This window comes from Plectrocnemia conspersa, unplaced genomic scaffold (genome assembly GCF_051122295.1).
Source record: "Plectrocnemia conspersa isolate PC_06_02 unplaced genomic scaffold, ASM5112229v1 ptg000011l, whole genome shotgun sequence".
Lineage (NCBI taxonomy): Eukaryota > Metazoa > Arthropoda > Insecta > Trichoptera > Polycentropodidae > Plectrocnemia > Plectrocnemia conspersa.
Genome location: NW_028277175.1, coordinates 16259038 through 16276127, shown reverse-complemented (window position 1 = coordinate 16276127; position 17090 = coordinate 16259038). Strand labels below are relative to the sequence as shown.

The 17090-nt window shown below is 31.2% G+C and overlaps 2 protein-coding genes across 3 annotated transcripts; both read right to left on the bottom strand.

The window, feature by feature from the left end:
- Window positions 1-529: 529 nt before the first annotated feature.
- Rtca (RNA 3'-terminal phosphate cyclase) lies at window positions 530-3554 on the bottom strand. Of its 2 annotated transcripts, none has more exons than XM_088196799.1 (8): window positions 3445-3554; window positions 3255-3372; window positions 3060-3186; window positions 2671-2995; window positions 1143-1261; window positions 923-1070; window positions 738-848; window positions 530-672 (listed from the first exon to the last, which is right to left on the bottom strand). In XM_088196799.1, exons 1-8 carry the CDS (start codon window positions 3481-3483, stop codon window positions 589-591), a joined length of 1071 nt encoding a protein of 356 aa, XP_088052925.1. In that variant the 5' UTR covers window positions 3484-3554; the 3' UTR covers window positions 530-588. The 2 variants fall into 2 exon arrangements, with proteins under 2 accessions (XP_088052925.1, XP_088052926.1); XM_088196800.1 differs by having other exon boundaries at window positions 3462-3549.
- Window positions 3555-7024: 3470 nt separating this feature from the next.
- On the bottom strand, window positions 7025-15991 carry LOC148229707 (beta-hexosaminidase subunit beta-like). The gene is made up of 9 exons (XM_088197514.1): window positions 15736-15991; window positions 8926-9142; window positions 8733-8851; window positions 8406-8614; window positions 8216-8328; window positions 7895-8102; window positions 7582-7798; window positions 7325-7521; window positions 7025-7261 (listed from the first exon to the last, which is right to left on the bottom strand). Exons 1-9 carry the CDS (start codon window positions 15925-15927, stop codon window positions 7102-7104), a joined length of 1632 nt encoding a protein of 543 aa, XP_088053640.1. The 5' UTR covers window positions 15928-15991; the 3' UTR covers window positions 7025-7101.
- Window positions 15992-17090: the final 1099 nt, after the last annotated feature.

Genomic DNA, 17090 nt, shown 5'->3' with positions numbered 1-17090 from the left:
AATTTCTTTATATAAACAAATAATGTATTATGAAAATCAGAAACTGTCATAAAATAACGCAAATTAAATAACCATAATTAATATGTAAAGACCCTTATAGTTATAATACCCCATAGTTTTATAATGCTCAATTTTTCTGTATTGTTGTTATATTATACAATACAATATACATGATAGAAATACAGATGAATTTGAAATGTCTAAATGCCTCAAGACTACTTATTTTATATTCTTGCCAAAGGCGCTTTATATATTAAATGTAACACATGATCTTGAAATAAGACTAGAACTTTTGTCTGATCCATTTGTATGGGCTTACATTAAGTATTGATCCAAAAACAGCATTAAAATCAATAGATGAAAGTTATCTTCTTGTAGTTGCGGTATTTGTTGTGTGCTTTCACTTGAATTTGCTTGTAACAGATCTATTTAATATTTAGCGACGGGAAAAAGGCAAATGTATTTGATTTGTGAATTGTTTATTACATTCACAGTTGTAAAATAAGAAGATATGTAAAGAATATAGTAATTTGATAAAAAAATATGTTTTTTATTATTGAACAATGATTACAAAAATATAAAATAAAATTATTTTAAGTTTTTATTGGAGATTCCCAATCCTGTACATGTTATAACATTAGTAGTGCCTTCGTCTTTTATTGTGAATTTAACCTGTAAATATAATTTTTATTTATTTGTATCAATCATATCAAATATTTTTTATTTTATAATCATACCGTAGTTAATTTTTCAACAATATATATTGCAGTTTTAGTATGCAAGCTTATTTCACCGACACGAATTGAAGATGTTCCTTCAGCGAGAGACATAAAAATAATCAATTGATCCTGAAAATTAGAAACATCATTATTCACTATATTTTTTTTAATATTGTTAAGCATTGAAGTATAAATGAAATTACTTGTGTATATTTATCAAAGCATGCACCAATAGATAGAATATCAGCAATTCCCTTGGCAGCTTTTGAGCCTACTTCGTATGCTTCAATACCTCGCTTTCCTAAGCCGGAATCACCGATGATACAATTCTCTGTAGTCTCGCAAAGCAATCTAGAGCAAATTGTAAATTAGTTAATAAAGAAGTTGCCTTTTAAAATTCTATTCATATTGAATTTGACTCACATGATTCCACTGGCATTATCTTTAGCCATGCTTTGACTTTCTTTGTAACATTCAATATCAATGTTACTAAATTGAGTTTTCAATGTAGCCTTTGCACCTTCGCTCATTTGCTCCGCTAGCTAAAATGTAAAATAATGTTAAAACTGATCATTAATCATTACTTAAAGTTAAAAATACATTTATATTAACATTTAAAAATATAAATTGATTGAAACTGTATTATTTATTCATTATTAGCAGAATAATATTGCTTGATAAAACATTTTTAAATCCATTTTCTTTTGTTATCATAATTAATATTGTATTTATTCAGTTGAGCATTATAGCATTAACGATCTTAAATTAGAGAATGTCCAGGTAAAGTGCAGGCATCTTTGCATCTAAATAAAAATATATTTATTGTGTTAGTGTTTATAATGATATAAAAAAACTCCTATTTGTATATTTTTTTCAGGTTACAAATAGTTGAAGATCACAATAACAATAAAAAATGAATACGTTTACTAAATGATCTGAGAAGCGGGAGTTGATATTGATGAAGAATAAACGTTACAAGGTAAAGTTTTCTTTTTATTTTGAAAATCACATACTTCATTTTTATCTATTTAAATCTCACCAGAATTTAAATATTTGGTCTTAGATCGTGAATCCTAAATAGTTGATGTAATAAGATGAAAGCTTATATTTTTTTATTAATTTCTTCCACTGTGTTAATATAATATCATTTGTTATTTTATGAAGTTTGATTTTAAACATTGTACCTGGTGAAATGATCAGTGCTATTAAAGTATCATCGTATGACACATGTAATACAAAAATATGTGTTTAAAAAATAATTCAAGCATATAGATATTTAGATAAATATAAATTTGATTGCATATGCATTTAAAATGTCCTAAAACTCATGTTTATAAATGACTCGATATTTTTTAAACAAAAACAACATTACACAGTAGACCCCCCAATAACATAGTAAATTGAGGACGTGCTATTTGGGTGCGTGTAGTTGGGGACTAAAAAATACTCAACATTTTTTTGCACTACGTACATACAAATCAGGCGCGTGTGGTGAGATATTCTCCCTTTGGCTTGCACACACAAAGTAATGGGCACTCAAATAGCACGTCCCCAATTTGTCATGTTATTGGGGGGGTCTACTGTATATGTACAGTAGAAATGCTAGTAGTACTAACTATAGATTGCGAAGTAAATTTTCGTACTAAAGTCGAATTTATGCATCAGTTCAACAGGCTTCAGTGCCAATTAAGCTACGTAATGCTCTTCTTGAAGAGTTGAGTGATAATTTAATATGATAAGGTTATAAATTAGTTCATTGGAATTAAACAGAATTATGACTATGTGTCTAGGTTGAAATTATAGTTGTTACATTCCATTATAAGATCCAAGTTTCAAACACTACAAAATATTATTTCAGTTTATATTTGGTCGGTTTCTATAAATCATTTGTTCATAATTAATGTATATAAGTATAAAAATGTCCTGATTTATTCAGCAACCCAATATTTACCCTAAATGGTAGACTTCCAGCGACAAAACTCCATCCATGTACACATTTGGGTTTTCCAAAGCTTGTTAAATTTACAGCTTTTAATGATTTAATTGGCAAAATATCTATCACAGCGTGCCCACCACCTCTAGGGAAGTAACCGCGTTTTTGAAGATCTATATCGAAGGTACCTCCGAATTTTTCCAAATTGGGACGAAACACCTCACTCATGTAATCAATTTGGGGAGCCATATCCGCGTTGGTTCCGCCCTTGAGTTGCAGTTTGACTGAGCTGTTTGCGTACAATGCACATGGCAAAGCGACTTGAAGCAACAAACTTATAGATCTAAAACGAAATACACATTTAAAAGATGAACATTTATTTTAAAATGATGATATTTAATATGTACCCTGCTGTTTGGGTATCGGCATAATATTCTCCGCCTTTAATGGCGCCTGGAGTAAATTCAATGGATGTTGAACCGATTTGGTCGCCTCTTAAACGGCCACTACACATTTCATTAACGAGCTGAATACCTAAGTTCAATCAAAATTACAGATTAATGAGATTAGTGACTTATAATTATTAAATTAAAAATAATCACCCTTCAAATGTTGAGCTGCTAAACCTGGTTTACTTCTGCCGGCTCTGATTTTGGAAACTCTGATTCTTAAGCCACAAATGGTACTTATAGCCATAGCGATTCGAAGTATTTGGCCACCCTGGTGTAATATTTAATGAAATAATATGCAAAAAGTTATTGTATTACAATAAAATGAACTATAAGAAATTACCCCTTCAAGGATACTACCGTCAATTTCAATGAAATCCATTGCGTAGCCGGTATTTGCGAGGTTATGATGACAGCTAGACAGTGTTTATTTTTCTTCAAATATATTGCCATAACAAAAAAATAAGTGATCATTAACAATAATTAAAATTAAAGTCTATAAATGAATTTTATAATTATATTACTTTAAAAGGCTAATATAATTTAATAGCAATAAATTTATGGTACTTGCTAAGAATATCGGCGCCACGCTCAAAAAACCAATGGTTATGAACTCTCAACTGCGTTTGGTCCTAATGCCTACGAAAGCGGCCAACAACGTCTTGCTAAATTAATACTCTCCTCCGTGTCTCTCAGGATGGAGGAGACCATGCTCTCCGGCGATATTTGATATTCATTAATAGCTTCTTCAATGTTTTTCTTTCCTCGCTCCATGCTGGGCAGCGTCGTCTGGTTCGTTCATGTTGCAGTGGTGGCACTCAGTGCTGTAAGTGCTTACGTCAGGTAGGCGCATTCTCATCAAGCATGAATTAGGGCGCCATGTCGACGTCACATCTCGAGTTTCCTTCTAGCATTCACTCATCTCTTTCTAGCGTCGTCTTGGAGGCGCATCGCTGCCGCTCGCGCCGACTTTTACTGTAGAACCAAACAACCTAACCTTTTTTTAATGATATTGTATTGATTTGTTCTCATTTCAGTATTTCTTGTAATTGTCCAGCATCATCCAATCTATGACTAACTGATCCCGCGATCGCAGCGGCGTATGAAGCGACGCCTGTGAGTATTTGTGGAACTGATTTCGGCGCCGGCGTGAAATATCATCGTGGCGTTTCACGCCGGCGCTCTAACGCGTGTGTTTTGGGAATTCCCGTCAGGTAGTAATTTAGTTCACTGTGTCCTCTTTGGCTCCAGTCCTTTAGGTACTCGATGAGTCTATACTTACAACGCCCTTTGACTGAAGCGTCCGACCGTTCTTGCCACTTGACTATGGTCAGCTCTCTGGATTCTTCCTTTCTTCGCCAATTATAAATAGCTAGCCTCTCAATTGCAAGAACGTTAATGTATGGAATTCTAGATATGGCCAGGTTGCATCCCTGCAACCTGGCCACTCTCAATTCACTTCTTCGTTGAACTCTGGCCAGCATGAGCCTCTTTCTTTCCACTCTCGTGGAATCAGCACATACAGGGGTTCAGTGGACCACTTCATTATAAAATCGTATTTTTTGCGACTTGGATCCACCGACGTTCGGCATCAGTCTAGTAAGTTCCCCAGCGATTTGTGCCGCCTTCGCCGCCGTTTTTTCCACATGCGATGCGATAACAGCTTATCGTCAAGCTGGATTCCGGAATACCGCATTAATCTGTTGAACGGTATCTCGAATCCGTCGACAGTGAGCTTCAGCGGCTTCAGCTTTCTGCGCCTCATAAAGAAGACGGCCTGCGTTTTATAGGCGGCTGGCTAATTATAGTCCCGCGCCGATCATCCATATTTTGACGTTTTGTAAAGCCTCTTTCTCGGCTAGTCACAGGAGCTGATCGGATATCCTATCACGACTATGGAGACGTCATCAGCGTTATCATCAAAGGAGGACACTAAAAATAAAAAGGCCATCTCGGAAATTTTTGTTCGAGGAGAATAAAGGACAGGTTGCTACGGAAGCTTAAAAGTAGGTAATTTTGGAAATTTTCAATTTTTATTTTAAGGCCATTAGTATAAACGGACATAAGGTGAAATTGAAATTTTACTGATTATGGACCAAATTGGCGATGTAATAAACGGAAATGTCGAAGCGAAAATAGAATTCGAAAAAATACATGGTTAAAGAATTCTAAAACGTCTTTGTAAACAGTGGTGCATTTTATTTTTTACTGGACTAATGATCAGCATAATATGTTGTGCCAAAGAATTAGATATATCCCAGCCGACAGTTTTTATTAAGATGACTAAAAATGGATACATTGAGAAATATCTTAGAATACCGGTGAAAATAAAACAGGTATTTTAAGATATTTATCAAGTATTGAGAAATATCTTAGAATACCGGTGCAAAGAAAATAATCAAATGTTTTTGTCTATAGCAAAACGTCTTATAAATTACGTCTTTGTGTTTATAAATCTGGTCAAATTAACTGAATGTATTTTTTCACAACACTCATTAGTAGTGGTAGCTAAAATTAACACAGTTAAGACATCTTAACTGACATAGTTTAGCCGATGTGAAACATAGCAAACATTTACCCTAATTCCTATTTGGCATCGCTCCACAACAAAACTCGTAACAAATATCACACTAGAGTTTTTCGACTTTTATTCACATATACAGCAAAACGTTAGACAATAATCTTATCAACCTTATTTATTTAAAATTACATAAATAATTATACACAAATGTATTTAATTAAAATATTTTTCCTAAATTCTTACATTTAAAATGTATACGTGTATAAAAAAGCTAAAAGCAATTTCCTAGGCTATATATTAATATACATACATAAAATTATAACCATTATTGTTTTTTATTTATATGTTAAGGCAAAAGATCATACATCATCAGCAAAAATATTTATTTTCCTCGAGCAATCAACTTCAACATCGACAAGAGGCTCATACTTCTCGGGAAATACTTGTACCATTTATTATAAAAAAATATTGTGTACGTTGGATTTATATGGGATACATAGGACCTAAATCTTCATTTGGCTTATTATAAATTCCGTAACATTGTGTAAATAGTTTGTGTAGATAAGCTATATTCCATGATCTTGTGTAGCCTATAATTAAAAATATTATTAATATTACCAGTGAAATTTCGCTGAATTTCTCTTTAGCCAATAATTTCAGTTCTGAATTAGAGCTTAAAAACAACAAATGCTTATGTTATTTAAGGATGTTAGAAACGTATATGCAAAATCGGGACGTGTCAAGTAAAATACCTCTGTGAGGAAAATCGAATAAAATAATTGTAGGAATGATGATTAAATTTTAAAGAAAAATAAAATAATATAATGCTTGCTCAGTTTATATAAATAAATAAAACAAATACACTATGTAAATCAATTAAATAAACTTGATATTAACTTATATTCTTGTCTTTGGACTGTCCAAATATTTATATCAGTTGCGAAAACATTTCAATCCATGCAGTATTCCCCAAATGATTTTGCTCATTGATCTAGATGTTTTATCTTTGTTCACTTCTAAAGTATCTTAAAACATTTTTAGCAATTTTTATACTATACTTAGTATAGTATAAGTAATAAGTAAGTATTTAACGATAGCGAATTAATTTAACGTTTGTTTATAGTTAATCACGACAGATAGTATGTTTTAGTGTTTAGTTTTTAGTAAACTGATAAAATCCAAATTACAATGTGTTGTTGCTCTTTATTTACAATGGAAGCTTTTTCTCATCTGGACATAACGAGGGTTATTGTGCGGTCCCGTTCAGTTACACTCTTTTGTCACGTTCATCCTTATAATTACCGCGGTTACGGTGATTTAGTGCGCGAGTTTAAAGAAGAACCCCCACAAAACCATTTTCAATTATTTACAACTCTACTGTTATTTTAATAAAACCAAATACTACATTACTTATTTAAGTATTTAATAAAAGTAGTTTTTCTCAATTATTATTTTAAAAATGTATACATATTTAAAAATCTAAAAGCAAAATCCTGGGCCGCTCGGGGGTTGTGCTGGTATGTCTCTCCTCTTCATCCTGCAATAATGCTCTTCTAGTCGATATCTAGCTGCATTCTTATCCGTTACATCCACTGCAGACCATAACTTCTCAGCGGTAGCACTCGCTCTCGGAAATATTCTAAAAAATAACGCACTCATTAATATTGTTTGTTTATTTTGTTAAAAATATATTGAAACGCACCTCGATAATACGTTACTGTCGTCGACTACCTCACCCCACATACAAGCTTCTCCGCCCATTACCAGTTTCTTTTGTGTATCATTACCGGGGAAATCATGAGGGTCACAATCGTAATATTTTTCCCAATCGCCTCCGCCTTGAAGGTGATCCAAATACCAGCAGGAACTCAACAAAGCCGGCAATCCTTCTTGTGTAATCTGTAGTGTATCAAGTTATTACTATTTATATTTTGATATCATTAATATTTTGATACTAACATCAAACAGCAAAGTTTTTTGATCGCCTGTCCATGCGTGAACCACTGTGCCTTGCGGTAATTTTACGCCGTTGACAAACACTTCCTGCCAAACTACCGAAAAAGAATTCAAATTGTTCACCGAATCTACTATCTTTTGAATGTAAATCTCCTCTAGAGCATTGTAAGCCGTCAAGTTGTTGGCGTGCATGTATTCTCTTATATCAGGATTGCTTTCCCTGTAAAATATTAGTATATTAAAAAAAAACATTATTTATTTATTAATTTAAAACTGACCAATATGATACACGTAAAAAATTATTTATTTTCCTTACCAACAATCAAAATCAACTTCATCACCGCCAAGGTGAACATATTTCTCAGGAAATACTTGTACAATTTCTTTCAATAGATTATTCATAAATGTGTACGTAGAATTTTTTATGGGATCCATAGGACCTAAATCTCCATTTGGCTCATTATTTGGTCCGTAACACTGTGTAAGTAGTTCTGGATAAGCTACACCCCATGATCTTGTGTGGCCTACAATTAAAAATATAATTGATATAACCAGCAAAGCTTTGATAAATTTCTCTCGAGCCGATAATTTCAGTTCTGAATTAAGCAACAAATGTAATTTAAACCATATAAATTACCTGGTGTATCGAATTCTGGCATTACTCGCACTCCTCTTATTCTTGCATATTCAATTATTCTTTGAATATCCTTTTGGGTGTAAACTGATAATTCATAAAATGCTCCCAAACCACTAATGATATAAAATTTACATAAAATCATTTATTATAAATATATTTCTATAATATATATATATAAATCTGAACTGACCTCAAAGACGGATATCTAATACTTTCATAAGGAAAACTCTGATCATCTACTATATGCCAATGGAAAACGTTAAGCTTGTTATAAACCAAACCATCGATCAGCTTAAGAATATTTGTAACGGATATGTAATGCCGGGACGTGTCGAGTAAAATACCTCTGTGGGAAAATCTCGGAAAATCATAGATAATTGTAGGTCTGATGCTTAAATCCTGAAGAAACATTATATATTATAAAATATGCGCAATATGTATGTATAAATAAAATAAATATACACATACATATATAAAAAAAATTAAATTAAATAAATAAACAAGGAATTAACCGTACTCTTGTCTTTGGACTGTCCAAATATATCAGCTGCGAAAAGCTTTCCAATCCACGCAGTATTCCCCAAATGGATTTACTCGTCAATGTAGATGCTTTATCAATGTTCACTTTTAACGTATCTGAATAACAATTTAAACAACACGAATAATATATTGATATCAAAAATGACTTGATTGAATGTAATTATGTTTACAAGATTCGTCCATGTTCAGTGACGGCCATTCTTCACACTCTGACGTAAGATTAACATTTAGGTACTCCAAAACGTTGTCTAAGTTGCTTTCCATTTGTACGTAAAATATTTTTGAATGTCGCTTCGAACTTCTCAAATATCTGGTTCCGTGTTTGAATATAATGTTTGTGTAGCGACCTATTCCTTCAGATAATATTTCACAGGTTTTTCCGACGACCTACGAAAAAAATTGTTATTAAATAGTGTATTTAACCAATTGTTTCTAAGACATGATATCGTGATTCATTTCAGTGTCAGATTCATTAATTGCACTTCCTTGTTTACAATTGGAGGGATTAATCCAAACTTGTAATCATAAAAAAGGTCAGTTCGACTGGTAATAAAGCGTTTAATTCATTAAAGAAAAAATTGTTTATTCGTTAAAATGAAACACCGTGGGAGACCTCTTAACTAACTCTAAATCAAAATGAATTAAATATCCGCCGCTTTGAGAAATTTTGATTTATATTCAAAGCAACCGCTTCTGACTTACCTTAGCGGCCAACGCCAATTCGTAAGTAAAAAAACTAGGAATCTATAATTGATAAAGGGGGCGGACAACAAAATCTATCACGGAGGAATTACTTCCCCTCCGATACTTCTACTGGTATTCATACTTTCATCAGATTTTTAAAGGCTCTCCAACGTGAAAGTCTCAGTCTTTAAGCAACAACTATCTTTGTATTAACACAGTAAACAGCTCTAACGCCAACAACCAGACATCATCTTTCTATTTTCAGCATATTTTTTACTGTGAACGGTGGTAAAGGTGTTGAACAACCTTGACCTCGATAATGTGTGAAAAATAGTAGCGGAGAATATAGGACCCCACACAAATTTTTAAACATCAGTGAAATAATAATAAATTAAAAATAATGGAACCTTAATTATTATTCTCTGAGTCCATTATAAAATTTATAGATGGTTTTGCCTTTAATCTTTTTTTTGCTGTAACTTTTAAAACATTTTAATGCAACAATATTTTCAAGCAGTTTTTAGCGCCGAATCTCCAATGGGTATTTTTTTCTGATGACTAGTTAATGACATTTATTTATTTTAATCGCTCCATATTTATACTAAATATTTAATACGATACTCGTGCAATAATGACGATCACTTATTAATGAGCCACACGTGTAAACTATTATTTATATATAATTTAATTAATTTGTAACATGTGTCTATTCGTTGTTGCTATGCGAATTTATTTAATAAAAATAATATGCAGTTAACTTGTCGATTCCGACAAGCTCATATGTTGTAAATAAATTATATTTTATATAAAAATAATTTTCGATTTATTTGCATTAATTTTGTGTACTTTCATTTCAACCGATTCGATGGTAGTTTTAATTTTAAAAGCAATATTTTTCATAACCCTAAATATTCAGGTAATATTTTTGGATTTATCAAACCACTCTTTTATTAAAAATTATAGGTATTAGCTCATGTTGTAAAAAGTTCAATATGGTACGTGATGAAACGTTTTAACACCGTGGGAAATATTTTAACAGCTTAAATCACAACATACACGCTATACATCAGGAAGGGTTAAATATTCGTCACCTTGAGAAGAGATAAAGCGTACGTCGGGGCTTCCCTCGAAACGACCTTTTCCTACATATTAAATAATAACAAACTTTATCTTAACAAATAATTTGCCCTCTGACACGAATGTCAGAACACAATAAAAAAATCGTTCTTTTTTATCTAGCCTTTTACGAAAAATATTTTTAAAATTAAAATTAGAATATACACAGCATAATAAGATACTTGAATATTCTGGGTTATAAGATATATTTATTGTAAAAATAAAACTACTATCGTTGAATTTTTATTTTATTTTAATTTCTATAAATACCCATTTTTGACCTTTGTTCTCTACGTTTTTTTATCGAAGCTGGTTGCCATTTTGAATCAAAATAGCGGATCAGGCTGGCCAACGAACTTAGCCAAGATTCTTACAAATTATATTTTTAGAAAAAGTATACGGCAGTTACCGTGTCTCAACATTTATTAAAAAAAAAATGATTTTATTTTTATTTCTACTGAAAAACGTTTATTACGTTAATTAGATTGTTTTTAACGGAGTTATGCTTTTTTTATTTGTTTTAATAGCCGCCATTTTGAAATAAATTAGCAGATCAAGCTGGCTTACCGACTTAGCCAAGAATTTTGCAATGTCTATTTTTATAAAAAAAATTATGTCGTAAGGAAAAAAACTACTAGTTGTTGCGTCTTCAAATTTTGTAATATCCCACATATTATATTGGGTTGATGCAAAAGTTATGACCCTTTTTTATGATCCTAGGTAAAAAAAAATTTTCTTCAGAAATGATGAATAGTATCTTATTTTAAATGACTCCATTGTATAAAGGATACTTTCCCTCTACTTTCTATTTAGTTTTGCCCTGGCCAGAGTACAGTGAAGAGCCCTTGTATTTTTTCAAAATGTCGGTCGATAAAGTGCATTTACGTCATTTTTTACTTTATGAATTCCGTAAAGACAATACCGCGAGTCTGGCAACCAAAAACATTTGCGAAGTGTTTGGAGCATATGTCATCAAAGTTCGACAGGTACGAAGATGGTTTACAAAATTCCGATCTGGGGATTTTTCACTAATTGATAAACCACGTACCGGGCGGCCATTGAAATCTGATGACGACAAGTTAAAAGTCATAATTGACACCAATTCACGTCTAACCACCAGGGAGATCGCGTCTATGACGGAAGTCAACAAAACAACCGTATTAAGACATTAGAACCGTATGGGGATGGTTTCGCGGTACGACATTTGGATACCTCATCAATTGTCGGCTGCCAATTTATTGGACCGTGTTTCAACGTGTGTTGCTTTGAGTGCGAGACAAAAACATGAACCTTTTTTGCATCGTTTGGTAACGGGAGATGAGAAATGGGTCGTGTACAACAACGTGACAAGAAAAAGACATTGGGCTATACCTGGACAAGCCCCATTAACAACTTGGAAGGCCGAAATCCATAAAAAAAAAATTATGCTTTGTTTTTGGTGGGATTGCAAGGGTATTGTGTATTTTAAACTCTTGGAACGCAATCAGACAATTACAGCAGAACGATATTGTCAGCAATTATCCAAATTGAACATCGCCCTTCAAAAGGATAGACCAGAATTGGTAAACAGAAAAGGAGTAGTATTTCACCACGACAACGTGCGACCACATGTGGCTATGATGACCCAACACAAGCTAAATGAGTTGAATTGGGATGTTATCAAGCATCCACCGTATTCTCCTGATCTTGCTCCTTCCGAATTTCATTTATTCCGATCACTGAAAAAATTTTTAAATGATAAAAAATTTGATACAATAGAGCAGGTAAAAACATCCCTTACTACATTTTTCGCATCATAATCCACGGAATTTTACACAAATGGTATTTATAAGTTCATAGAAAGATGGAAGAAGGTTATAAGAACTGATGGAAATTATATAATTGATTAAATAAATATTACAAATCTAAAAAAAAAATGTTTAATTGTATATGTAAAAAACGGTCATAACTTTTGCATCAACCCAATATATATATATATATATTTACTGAGGGTGGTTTGGGTGTCTTCTGATGATAGTTGATGACATTACATTTAAACGTTTTTTGAAGTCACGCATGAGTCAATATGTATATTTCTTAAGAAATCTATCTAACATGTAGTATATTCAGAAGAGTCATAGACATACACGGATTAGCAATAACTCAAATTGACAACGCTGTTGAACTTAAAATGGCAAAAGGAAGACATAGTAATGCTTCCGGATTGATTTTATCGCAGGACGTGTCAGCGTTAAATATGGCGGAAGTGGGGTCCTGCCAAGTGCAACGATCTACTTGTATGTACACGTTTTATTGTATGCTGTCCTTATCGACTGCATTCCAAACACCCTCATTGGTTCAGGACAAGTTCCTTGATCGGAAACAATCGTGAAAACGTAAAAGGTAACTGACAGATATTACATACTAGTAATAGAGTCTTGTTGAGAATTGTAATTTTTTGATTCTGTTTATATCATTCTAGAATCCATTCTTTTTCAGATTTTTTAGATTTATTATCAAACATGTCGTGTATCATTGGTATCATTGCACTGGTTGAATCCCCTTATTTTCTACATTCAAACGTGTACGCAATCCAGCGACTCGTCACACCACAGCACGGAGCGTCACCCTACTTTCTCAGCCGCCAGTACGACAACCGCACGTGTGGTCTTTCGCGCATTAACATTGTAACGTAAATCTAAATAAATAATTACAAACAGCAACGTAGCGTGTCATTGTCGACACTAACATTACGTTCCCTAATTTCCAAAATGATCTTTAATAGAACGATATTTACGCTTGGTTATACAGAATTCTATAAATTAAAGTTTTGTTTTCAATTGTCAAAAACTTTTATCTTCTAAACCAAAGAAGATTTATAAAAGTTGCTAATACTATAATATTCATACATAATGCATATTTTAATGAAAGATAATATATATTTTCAAAAACAATCAGTTGCGTGAGTCTATAAATAAACCGAAGATAACTTGCTTATCCTTGGTTTAGTTATAGACTGATTACATTAAAATCAAATCACATTTGATAACACTTTGATTTGAAAAAAAAACATAAATTTTTACACGAGCCATATTTTTCTAATACATACTAAAATATGTTAGTATTTGTTGATAACGATTTTATTTAATGTTCATGTATTATCTAATCACAACATAAATTATGTTTTAGCTTCGCAAGTTTTTATACATCGATATTATCTTTCATTATAAAAATAAATGTTCATGAATATATACTATATGATATAAAATTTAATAATAAAAATCATTGATATACTTACCTGTGTGACATGATATTGTGATAACTGATAATAATAAGATTGTACACACATAAGTGAAAATCGATAATGGAACATTGTTTTTTTTTGTATATCATTATATAATAATTAGATAACAAAACTGTACGTAATATCAAAAATAAATAATTCTGTATGCTATTTGGGTAGATCTATTTTTTTGTAATTAAAAATATACTATATACCTAATATAAAAAAAAACGTTTTCTTCAATATTACTTTTACAATTTTTGTTTCTTATTTTTAGCTAAGAAGCTCATTGACAAGTGGTTAATCGATTTTAGCATTTAAGCTTGACGCATAAATATTTTCTTGTTAAAGTTTACTTCACATATTTCAAATTAGCAAGAAATTTGCATAGTTTAACACAACAATGATACAAAATTTTTGCAGGGTCATAAATTCAGCATTTCTTAAAATAATAAATTGGTTATTTTTAAGCTTTTGTAATTCGTGGATTTATATATGCATTCAGGGTTAAAAACTACACTAGACGATCCCATCGCGAATATGCCGCCCCCAAGCAAGTGCCACCCGGGGCGGCCCGCCCCCTCCGCCCCTCCATAGCTACGCCACTGCATATATGTAAATGAAAATTTAAATTTTGCTCATAACTATTCTACCAAAATATGAACTATTATATAATGGTAACTAAATATTAAATTTAAATTCAAAAAACAACTACATAATTATGAAACTAGATCTGCGGATGATTTACACATCCCTTAAGCATTTTATCTGAATCTCGGCACAAATTCTTTAGCATCTATTGCATTTAATACCTTTAATGAATTACCAAAATCAAATAGGAATAATTGCGAAGAAATTTAAAAAAAAAAAATTTATGAAACTTTAATCAAATAAAATTAAGTCAATAAATAATACATACATATATCATATCATTATACTATAGTTATTTTCCTTTTCATTTTACTATGTTTCTTACTTTTTATATTTGTTATTTAAAAATCTAATGATAAATATTTAAAGTGTACTTTATATTTATTATATTTTTTTCTAAATATACATATGCATAATATAATATATGAATAATTTTAATGATAAATATTATAATAGCAGAATGATTTAATTATCTTAAGAATGGGTTGTTAACATATTCTAGTATTTAACCCATGATTTAAATAACCTTTAATTATATACAAGTTAAATTGTAATCGATTGGATATTTATCAAATTGCTCAAATCTATAAATTAATTTCTATGTCAATTACAATATAAAACATTTACAAATAAACAGATTCATGATTATCTATTAATAAATGGTAACAATCAAAAATGTAATTATAACAAGCAAAAATTATCAAAAATAGATGTAATATAAATTCATAATCATGACTTATTAAGGTCAATGACAATAAATATATTTTTCTTATAAACATTTGTATAATATTTGCGGTATACTATCATATTTATGTTTCATATATAATATGTACATTGTACAGCATATTATGTAATTATATTAAACCCAAAACTATTTATTTAAAATTATTTATTTTTACATTCGCGCTGATGTTTAAACAGTTGTTTATTTTATTCCTAGCACATACAGTTCTTCCTGTTACATATTAAATTTATTATTGTATCTAAATACTAAAACTCAGCTTTAAACCATTGCAATATGTACTATGCATCATAGTCAAAAATACAATTTCAAATGATTTTTAAGTATTTCGTCAAAGTAATATTATTAATTTTGCTAAAATCAATATAACAAAAAATATTGACTAGTTAAGAGACTCATAGCAATGTTATGACAAAATTTGATTCCGCAGAGATGAATCATACCAAATACTTTTCAATTATGTAGCGAGGGCTTAATGAATATTTTTATTGTATCAAGTGTTATTATGATCAATGAACCACTTACTTTAAACTCGAACCCTTTCGGCAGCACAGTCATAGTTCCGTTCAGTTTCCTTTCGCTTTGAGGCTTTGGCCATATTTCGCCTTTCGTAGGTGGAAATCTTGATCCAGGGTGCTCTATGTAGCTCCACACTGGCAAGCATGCCACACAAAGTAACAAAACGGCTATCCGAAGACAGCCTGAAAAGTACGTCATTGTGTATTCCACAGGGATTCGCTAATATCACACCTTCGTCGGCCGAGGTATAAATGCCGACTGTATACGTTCAGGGCGAACAAAGTTTATTTATATTGAGTCAGTTGAGTGCAGTGGCGGAACTTGAAGTTTTGAAACCAACCGAATAAATATTAGTCCTTCCCCATCGCCATAAATTAAACTAAGATCTATATTCAATAATAAAAAAATTGTACAAAAACAATAATTTGTAATACCACTGTATACAAAAATGTAATAATTTCTGTACACACACAAAGTTTATTTGCTACACAGCGATAATTTTTTGGAATATTTTGCTAAATTACTACTTTTTTCAAAGAAAATGCTCATGCGTAAAATTTAAATTTATCAAATATTATATAGAAGTATAATTGATCGCTCAGAATACGATTATTTATTCCTTAGTTCCTTTTTTATTAGAAAAATAGACTGAATTTGGTCGCAATACCCAAAGTTTTTGGATATTTTATTAATAAAATTATATTTTAGTGTTACCTTAACAAATTTTCGTAAGCCGAAATTATATTTTCTTTACGATATAAATATATACTATTAGATATAAATTGGATCAGCATCTTCAAATTAAATATGAAATAATCAATATATCTGTGTGACATAACATGTGAATGGCTGATAAGGATAACGTTTTAATTACATACATACATAAGTGAAAATCGATAATGAAGCATTGTGTTTTTATACATACTATTCAATACTTAATACTTTACTTTTACAAGACAGACCGAAACTAATGGTTTAATAAAGGATCTTACGCTTCGCGTCAGTGACTAGCGAAATATATATATAATATTATGCTGAGCTGTGATTAGGAATAAAGAACATATGTATATTTAAATAAACAAAAATATTAAATTTTGAATAAAAAAATCAATGTACCCTGTTGTTCCAACACTGGTTGAGTGTTTGTCATTTTTTTTGACGTATAATTTGATAAGATTCACACAAAGTCAAAAAAGCTTCGGATCTGACACAATGATAATTATTGAAAGAAAATAGAATATCTGATGTACCCACCGAAAGTGACATAAAAAAATGATAAAAATCTATATTGTTTAACATTGTACACAATCATTTATTTGATTGATTTATATTATTGCGTGAGCTTAATATTTTAATATTAT